At 52.5% G+C, this 9,917-nt stretch overlaps 1 protein-coding gene across 2 annotated transcripts in view; it reads right to left on the reverse strand.

Moving 5' to 3' along the window:
* The window catches only part of LOC108921825 (leucine-rich repeat transmembrane neuronal protein 4-like), a 42,489-nt gene extending 33,186 nt beyond the window's left edge, over positions 1-9,303 (reverse strand). Inside the window, exons 1-2 of one of the 2 annotated variants that reach the window (XM_029259408.1) lie at positions 9,142-9,303; positions 8,746-8,771 (exon numbers count right to left, since the gene is read on the reverse strand). In XM_029259408.1, the coding sequence (XP_029115241.1) occupies positions 8,746-8,749 (4 nt within the window). In that variant the 5' untranslated portion in view covers positions 8,750-8,771; positions 9,142-9,303. Of the gene's footprint in view, positions 1-8,745 lie in introns of both variants that reach the window. The other variant, XR_003798286.1, reaches the window with a different exon arrangement.
* Positions 9,304-9,917: the final 614 nt, after the last annotated feature.

Genomic DNA, 9,917 nt, shown 5'->3' on the forward strand with positions numbered 1-9,917 from the left:
CGGTGCCACATTCCCGTTCTGATCGGGCGCTCTTTACTGCCACCTATGGGCTCAGTGGGTGAACACAGGTTGCATTCACTCTCATTCTCACTCATTTTTGTTAACCACTTATGCTTGTCAGCCGGACACTAGTCTAGGCGGAAAACACCCTGGACAGGACACCAGTCCATTGCACAGTAGCCACACACAGCTATTCACAAACTATGAGCATTGTAGTGTTGCCAGTTCACCAGAAACGTGTGCGGACCTGGGGAGGACACGCAAACTACACGCAGACTGTGCTGGATTCGAACCCACGCCCAGACCGCTCAGCCGACCACATTTTTGAAAACAGAAAAGTGACGAAAAGGCAATTTAAAATACACTTGGAAATGACGTATGTTCAAAAACTCACAACTTGACCGTTTGCACCCCAAGGCGCCGCCAGTGTGTGTGTGTGTGTGTGTGTGTGTGTGTGTGTGAGAGACAAGGAGTTACTGCTCGATTGACATCCATGGACAGGGCTGGACGCTGCAGTGAGACACCGTACTGCGAGCGACAGCAAAGAGGAACAGATCGATCCTGCATCGCATTGACGGAAGGAGCTGAGACGCAACTGGCGATTATTTGCAGTGTTCCATCGGTGTCGAAACGCCACCGGTCAACGGCATCTGCACCTTCGAGAAGCTCGATGCCGCCTTCCGGCTGCTCTTCCAACTCGCCGTAGCGAAGCGAAAGGAGGAGATCCGTTCCCGTCCATCCATCTCGAAGACAAATGTGAGTAACCTCCTGCGGTCCCTTTGCTCTGCGATGGTGTGCGCGGCTCCCTGAGTCCGAGTTTCCGCTTCCGCCGTCAACGTGGAGTTTGGACGAACAGCCCAGCGGAAGCTCACGGCTGCAGACGTCTGGGCCAGTTGGCCGCCGTTAGAAGCGACCGGATGCTGCTGCGGAGTCGAGGCCGCTTCCCGAATTACGGATTATGGCAATAATTATACGGAAGCGGGGGTGTGTGCTGATGTCACATAAATGAAAGGCGTGCTGCTCCCGCAGCCCCTCCGCCGATGACACACTAATCGGACGCGCGAAGCGAACGCGCCGCGCGAGAGCTGATGGAAAAGGACGCCGGCCGGTGCTGCTTCAGTGTCAACGTGACAGCCGAGATGGATGCGTCAGCCTCTCGTCCCGAGACCGACTGCAAGGACTTGTGGGAAGGGAGCGCCGGGTTCGGGCAGCCATCTGGTTCCGGCACGCACTGCTCATTAAATCACGGTAAACTGCCACGGCCCCTTCTCCTGCTCCTCCTACGCGGCAGCACCGCGGAGCCATTATTGGCGCTAGAGCGAGCGCCGCCATGGGCCCACAGACACATGGAAGGAGACAAAGCGCCACACGGGTAGCCTGGGAGGGGGACTGCGGCGGCACACGGCACGCGGCAGGACGCAGCGGATGTCGCACCGGCGCTGGACTCGCTCCACGAACGATATGGGGCGAGTGTTTGATGCGCGGGGAGGAAAATTCATCCTTGGGCCGACAGCCTGTCTGCGAGTCCAAGCAGAATTTGCGGTGAAAAATGGGAGGGAAGCGCAGTGTTTCACACACCTTGCTGACACACCGAAAGAGAGGAGGTCTGTCGTACACCGCGGGGAAGCAACAGTGCGGAACCTGAGCCTCTAGACAGGAAGTGAGCAGCACTCAGTCATTCGTTCATCTGACGCGTCTCTCCAGCGTGACGTCTGTACACCGAACTACTCGCAGCGATTTACCCCTTTATTCAGCAGGGTAATTTTCACTATATTAGTTCAGGGTAAGTATCTTGATCAAGGGTGGGATTCGAACCCGGGACCAGCAGCCAGGAGCTCTAAGCGCTGCGCCACCTGCTGCCCTGTCAATGAAGCTCTGAGAACAAGTGACCTTCTCATTTCACAAAGCAGAACAACTTGACCAATAAGGGATTTACGAGGCTATTAAAGCAAAGGATAAAATGCACAAAGATGATATTGTCCCGAAATCCGAACGGTGAATTTAAAAGGGAAAGTGTTGTGTCACCTACCGCAGCACAGTGTTGTATGTATATATATATATATATATATATATATATATAGATGCTGCTGGTATAAAGAGATGATCATCGTCACCACTCGACGGCCCCTCGCCTGCAGTAAGATGCGGTAAGAAGAGAAGCAGTAAAAACAGAGGACGCAGTTGAGCGGAACGCGCAGTAAAACCGTTCCCGCACACGCATATTAAACGCTCGTCGCACATTCCGTTGTTTGGCTGCGCCGAGGCCGTACGCGGGTTCGCCGTGGAGCCGACGGGACGCAGACGGACTGGCGAAGATGGCGAGTCTGAGCTGGAGAAGTTCAAACGGAGGGACGTGTTTCTCTTGTTTTTTTACTTTTTTTATACTTCAAACAGCACGATTTACGCGTCAGGTTTGATTTCCTGTTCATATTCGATGGAATAAAAACTCATCTGCTGGATGAAGGCGGAGGAATTGCGATTCCTGCGTCCTCCGCTCGCCGCTCCGAGTAGCCCTTCCAGCATAGATGTATTTAATGCGCTTGGATGTGGGCCATATGTGTAGAGACCCCCCTGGGGAAGGGGGGTGGGGGAGGGGCTCTCGTATAATGCATTCCCCTAATAACAGCGTGATTCATTTGTCAGGCTGGGTTCCCTCCAGATTCGCTCACTCTCGTCCCTATGTGTGTAAAAAAAATCTGTCGGAGGTGACACGGATTCGCGTCGGAGGACCGAACCGCTGGGGAACGGCACAAACGAGGCTCCTTCGCTGCCAACGGTGCCTTGACCGTGCCGAAGGGTGCGCAGGGTCTGCAGGACACACGCGAGTGTGACAGAAGGCCCCGGGTGTCCCGCGCAAAGCCCGATCTGCAGGGCCTGGCAGCCTGGCGATTTGAGCGGATTTTGTGGAGCGCCACACGGAGCCAATCCCACAGCTCTTGTTCCTCCATTTGTCAACAAGAGATTGAAGGGGGACGTGAACCTACATGTGTCCGCCGCAGCCGCCGCCTGCAATCCGAGAGGCTGAGAACATCAAGGGCTGCCGACATCAGAAGGATGCTGCCGAGTTTGATCTGTCCGTTTCATCTCCCGGCGACTCATGGAGGATCATTAGCGAATGAGCCAATCGCACGAGTCTCGAACCGAACCCACGCTGGTCTGCGAGGTACCCTCGACGCCCTCAGACCCGCTGTCCCAGGATGCACTGCGTTTCAAGGCCGAAAAAGACCGTACTGGGTAACGGGCTCTCGTCTCGAGCCGATGTTCCCGTTATCAGTCTCTATTGACGGATCGGCGGGGAAAAGCGTCACAGTTAGAGCAAATATTGCAGTGTTTCCCGCAGACGACGCTTCGTACTTCCGAATCGGTTCTGCCGTCTGTCTACGGCACAACACGAAGGCCGTTCCCTGTGCTGGGAGCAGCAGCCCTTCGGCGACAAGACTAGCAGGGCGCTGCAGAAGCCCGGACCCCGTGACCCTCCCCATCGCTCCCCTTTGCGCTACTGATTCCCCGGAGACCCCCAGCACGGGTCACCACCGAACACACCAGCGATCGGGTCGCTGCCCGCTTCTCCGCTTGTGGTCCTGCAGCAGGGACACTTTTGGGATGGACCTCCACCGATTGGTTCTTCCACTGAGCTGCTTTTTGCAGTCAGTTGGTATCTGATGGAGACCCAGGAATGAGAAACCCACCATGAGAGTTTCCAGGAAACACTGTTAAACACTCTTGTTTGTGTTTGTACATTGTAATCATAAACAAATGATGAGACAGACAGGTTTTCGTTCTTTGGACTCGTCATGAGAAGGTTTGGGTCTCTAGAAAAGAGAGAGACCGGAGAAGTAGCGGCAGGACACAGCGGAACAGGACTGAACCACAGCCACAGCGGACACAGCCCTTTCGCACAAAGGACACGAGTGGAGCACAGAACTTTCCGGAAGGACTCTATAGGCGCTCGATAAGAGTTGACATCAGCTCAACGGCCCCTGAGAACCCTTCACCCACAGCAATTCCTGCACACTGCTCCACTGCACCTACATGTGAGTCCTTGGTTAGTCACCCACATCGACGGGCAACCGGTACAGATTTGTGATTAAAGTGGCGGCTTATTTTTAAAGCTATTACGTTCATAATTGTCTTTTTATAGTCGTGCTGTACTGTTGAGTCAGTCATTTCACAGACACAAACGGAAAGGCTAAATGGCCTCCTGCCGGAGAACCGCTGGCGAACACGTGGCGCAAACCCAAATGCATTAAAAACTTTCCCACTGAATTTGTTTCATAGAAGCAAAGACAGACGCCAGAGAGGCTCAGAGCAAAACCTTTTATACACCTGGATATTTCTATTAAGGAACTCGTACTGCAAAGTGGCTTGTGGGTAGAGCGCGCGCGCACGCACACACACACACACACACACACACACACACACACACACACGCACACGGGAACCCACAGCACACAGTGTGTTTACCAGGGATGTACAGTTCTTTGCTCCCAAGCCCTTAATCGTCACTCCACCTTCCAGCTGCAGGCCGCTAAGAAGAACAATGACTCGCACCCAGGACCGGTGCTGGTCGGTGGGTCCAGCGCTCTGCTTTACACGGACGTCTCTCGGAGCGGATAAGGACAGGAACGAGTCGCTATCGCGCTGTGCTCAGATATTGTTTTCAGGGAGGAATCGTCTGTGGTCCCAAACACAATGGCTTCTAAGCACAAACAGTTATGTTCCAGGGAGGAAACTGTTGTTGTTCTATTAATAACACAGACACTGAGTTCTACACCTCACATTCACTTTGAAATGATTCCACTGTGAAGCATTTTCACTATTTGTTCTTCCCAACGCAGACACCCTAACCCTAACCCTAACCCTAACCCCTAACCCTAACCGCTAACCCTAACCGCTAACCGCCAACCCTAAATGAATAATTGTAAATGTCAATGTAAATCAGTGTAAGAGGCTTAGTACAGTATACCCAACACTGTAAGTCATAAAAAAGAATAACTAATGACAAAATTAATACATAACAACCGGTAGGGTGATATGGAATAGTGGTTGGGGCCGTTGTGTTGCGGAATGATGGTTCTTGGTTACCGGTACTACTTGGTACCGGCAGAGGGGATGGCTGACTTCTCATATTCCTGTTGTGATTTTTTTCTTTTTTAAACTTGCACAACTTGGTGTTCCCAGCACTGTAAAATAACCGAGTGCTAATACGACTGACTCCCAGTACGTGCGTCAAACGTATTTTGACGTCAGGAGCGTCGGCTGACACGTCCCACGTGAAGCAGAGAGGTGTGTTCCGCTCCCTCGGTTTGTGCCGATAGCGGTAACCATGTAAACGAACAATGATGAATTTTCTTACATCCGGACTGTTTGACCAGCGAGACCATTAATCGTCATTAGGTCTTGATTTCACCCAGCTGCTGGGTCACCTCTCCTTGACAGTGACTGACTATTTTCACCAAGAATCATTTTTCCTGCTAATAATACAAGATAATAAATTGTGTCAGTCGATGAGAGAGAAATTACATTTACATTTACATGTATTCATTCAGCAGATGCTTCTCTCCAAAGCGACGCACAGGAAATACAATGTGTTCATTACATTAGGAGAAAGAGACATTTAGATGCAGACGTGTGATTCTTAAGCACAGTTACTGTTTCTTTCCACCATATGGAGCAATGTTCATCACACGAGTAGCTGCATAAAACTTTACCAGAATATCACCGATTCCTGATCACCTTCCTAGTTTTTTTTTAAGAGATACATATAAACATTTATGTTACATTGCAGGAGTGGCTCTGTAAAGGACTGATCCGAGCATCATCGTGAACATTTACACCTTAAATGAACGTAAGAGATGATGGGCGAAGTGAGTCTGGAAGAGATGAGTTTTAAGATCATGCGGACAGAGATTCAGCAGTTCTGAGTGAGAGGGGGAGGTCGTTCCACCACAACGGAGCCAGAACCGAGAACCTCCGCGCTTTACCTCTCGTGTGTGGGACCACCAAGCGGGCCGGTGTGGAAAAGCGTAGCGGTCTGTTTGGGGTGTAGCAGTTGATCAAGTCCTGTAAATATCTGGGAACAGTTCTATTAATACATTTGTAGACAATAACCAGGGTCTTAAATGTGATCTGGGCAACTATGGGAAGCCAGTGCAGAGAAACGAGTAGAGGAGATACATGCGAACGCTTCGGCAAGTCGAACACAACTCGGGCAGCAGAAGCGTTCTGTATCAATTAAATGTGTGTATGTAGAGGAGGGGAAAAATCCAGCAACCAATTCAGAAATCCATCCAGATACAAATGATACAAGTCTGAATTTTTCACTCGAACGTGGAGCCACCTGCTGAACCTCTGTGGGAACGATCACACTTCGTGTGCAGACTGAACCGACTACAGACCATCCGGGGGAAAGAAGAACCTGCCTTTTCCGAGGTGAGAATCATCAGCGCACATTTGGAGGTGCTCACCTGCACCATTCTGATGGGGTCGACAGGAGCGCAACATCCGCAAGCCGCAACCGCGAAACGCTGATACGTGGATACCGTCCGAAACCCGACCAACTCAGTGCTAATAACGTGGACTCAACGCTCACTCTGCAGAAACAGGGTGTGACCAACATGCCAAAGGGACCGTGGAACCAGACTCAGGTGTTGCAAGAGGTTCACTGAGCTCACGGACCAACTTTGCAAATTTCCACGACCATCCAGTACCCTTGCCAGAGGGAAGAGTTGGTCTGCTGCTCCACAAGCAGAATGAAACCATCATTGTCTCTCGTGAATCTCAGGATTGACAGTCAACTGTAGTCTCCTCTCCAGCAACCCAGAATCCCTCGACACACACTTAGATCACATCCTCCAGTCCCACTTTTCTAAGACGGGAACTGACACCCGTTTGCCAGTCTAGAGATACGGTCCCTGCCATCCATACAATACGGAAAAGGCCAAAAACCGAACAAAATCCAATACTTGCAGCAATTATGGGCAAACGTCATTGACCCCAGTAGTCATCTCCATCGTGGAATCATCTTGCTGCTGCAGCAACTTTGACTCGAGGTGGATACCGATCCTTCAGGAGTGTTGGGCACTGCCTCATGGAAGATGGACTCACCTACAAGGTTGAGGACCTCATCAAAGTGCTCCTTCCACCTCCCAGTGACATCCCCACTTGACGTCAGCATAGACCCACCCTGATTACACCACCCAGGTTCCTCTGCCTTTACAGATGCGTGTGATTTGACACCTGTCACCATGACTGCAGAGTCTACATCCACCCATCTAGTGCGACAAGCTCAAAGTGCCATTCAGAGTCCCAAGAGCCAGATGTGTTTCTGCTTGTCGCTCAGGAGGCATCACACCCAACCCCCACACCCCACCAGGCCAGTGATGAGCCCACAAGACCGCTGAGTCTGGTGGTGGTACAGAGGTCCCTCAACCTCCAAGTGCTCACCAGTGAACACGACCTCCAGGCCTCACTCCAAGGGTGGGTCATGGGAATCCAGGTCCAGGCAAAGTTCACATGTGACTATTTCGATCCTTCTTGGGAGTCAATTATTCGGATCGAGTTTCGTGAACGTCACCTTCGACCACTTTTCCGAGGGTGAACCCAGCAGGAACGCAAGGCTCCTCAGGATGTCTCTGGAGCCGAAACCCCTCCATGACAGCGATGCTGTGGTCCGTGGAGGAGCCGACTCCAGACACACTGTGGAAACAATCACATTTCTTCGGACTCCATACCTACTGCGGACACGCTCCATCAAGCCACTAATCTCCGACGAAATGAGGCTGAACAACTGTCTTCTCTCGATGAGACGTGAGAAAGAAAGGCCCGCTGCTGAGGGACGTCTCGGCGGTCACGACAAAGAGAACATCTCAACTAGCGGGGGGAGCAGGAGGACCCCAGAAAACACAATCACTCCGGCTGTAATCTGTGGCAGAAGAACATCCTGTTGCACTGCGGGGGGGCGAGTAAACAACCTGGTCATTGTCCTGCGTCAGTCACTCTTCAGCCAAACACCAGTTACCACAGCGAGTGTGAGAGGGGAGCTATCAGTGTCCAGAGGGACGATGACTGGACATCCGGAAGGCGACGAATCCTTATTTATGCCTTTATCTCACACTCCTCTCCACGATGACTCACAATATTGAGCTCCTTACACCGATTTACCCCTTTATACAGCAGGGTCATTTGTAGCGTACCAGTTCAGGGTGGTGACTTGATAGAGGGCACTGCAGCAGGGGTGGGAACTGCACCTCGGTCCAAGGGCAGTGGCTCTAATCACTGCGCCACCTGCTGAACCCCCCACCCCCCACTGCACGGCTCACTGCGTTGCCCAATTACCCTGTTTTAAACGAGACTGCTGCTGTCGCTCCTGGTCTGTGGGAGAGGGGCGTTCATGGTGCAGCCGCACGTCTCCCGAGTGTGTGAGTGTGTGAGGTCCAAAAACACACACATTAAATTGGAGGGAGGAGAGTGGACCACAGGTCAGTGCGACACACACCCCCCTAACTGCGCACGGCTCGGGTGCCCTGACTGAACGCACCTGTCAGGTACTGATGCTGGGGGGGTTGATATCATTTCAATGTAAACTTCTATTTTCAAGCAACTCTGAAGCTGCTGCGAAAGGATGGACACACACTACACACTCGGGTCAAGAGCACAACACACTTGGACTGAACACACCTGAACAGGAACAGTGGACACACACTATACACACACGCACACGCACACACACACACACACACTTACCCATGTTTGGGATCCCGCTGGTCCTTCTGTGAAAAAACAGTAAATTAACTTAAATGTTTTTATGCTTCTTGGATCTCAGGATCCGCAGTTAGATCCATCAGCTGAAGGGTTCATCCTCATCCTCCTCCTCATCATCATCCTCATCATCACCATCATCATCATCATCATCCCCATTGCTCTGTCCGCCCGCTCCTCCGTTCCTCACGGGAGAGGCGCGAAGCAGGGTAAAACCATGCGAAAGAGTGTAAAAGAGTGTAAGGGGGAGTCCGGAGCCGCGCTCACGGAGGGGGGCAGGAGGAGCGCAGCAGCAGCCGGAGCAGCAGCATCCTCAGGATGAACAGATGATGAGCAGCGCGAGAGAGAGGGAGCGTCGCGCGCCGCGCTCTACTTACACACCTACAGTAGGGAGAATAAACGGCGGAGCTGAAACGAAGCGGCGCAACGAAGACGCGTCAGTGGAGCTCGGAGCCGCAGCGCGAAAAAAGAAATGAAATAAATGGAGAACGAAGCAATAAAGTAAAAACGAACTGCAGCGGAGCCGCGGAGGAGCCGCTCTTCCCAACCGGGGAGACGGTCGGAGACACGGGGGAGGGGGAGGGGGGGGGGGTAAGGGAGTGGGGGAGAGGGAGAGAGAAAGAGAGACACGGAGAGAGAGAGAGAGAGAGAGAGAGAGAGAGAGAGGGAAGGAGGGAGAGAAGGAGGGAGAGGAAGCGAGAGAGGGAGGGAAAGAGAGACACAGAATGAGAAGGGGGGGGAGAGAGAGAGGGAGGGGGAGAGAGGGGGCGAGAGAGAAAGGGAAAGAGAGAGACAGAGAGGGGGAGAGAGTGAGAGAGAGAGCGAGAGAGAGAGAGAGGGAGGGGGAGAGAGAGGGAAAGAGAGAGAGAGAGTGAGAGAGAGAGAGAAGGAGGGAGAGGGAAAGAGAGAGGGAGGGAGAGGAAGAGACAGAGGGAGAGAGGGAGAGAGAGGTAAAGAGAGACACAGAATGGGGGGGGAGAGGGAGAGAGGGAGAGAAAGAGGGAAAGAGAGAGGGAAAGAGAGAGAGAGAGAGAGGGAGGGAGAGAGGGGGCGAGAGAGAAAGGGAAAGAGAGAGACAGAGAGGGGGAGAGAGTGAGAGAGCGAGGGAGAGAGAGGGAGAGAGTGAGAGAGAGAGAGAAGGAGGGAGAGGGAGAGAG

The sequence above is a fragment of the Scleropages formosus genome, chromosome 17, assembly GCF_900964775.1.
Source record: "Scleropages formosus chromosome 17, fSclFor1.1, whole genome shotgun sequence".
Classification (NCBI taxonomy): domain Eukaryota; kingdom Metazoa; phylum Chordata; class Actinopteri; order Osteoglossiformes; family Osteoglossidae; genus Scleropages; species Scleropages formosus.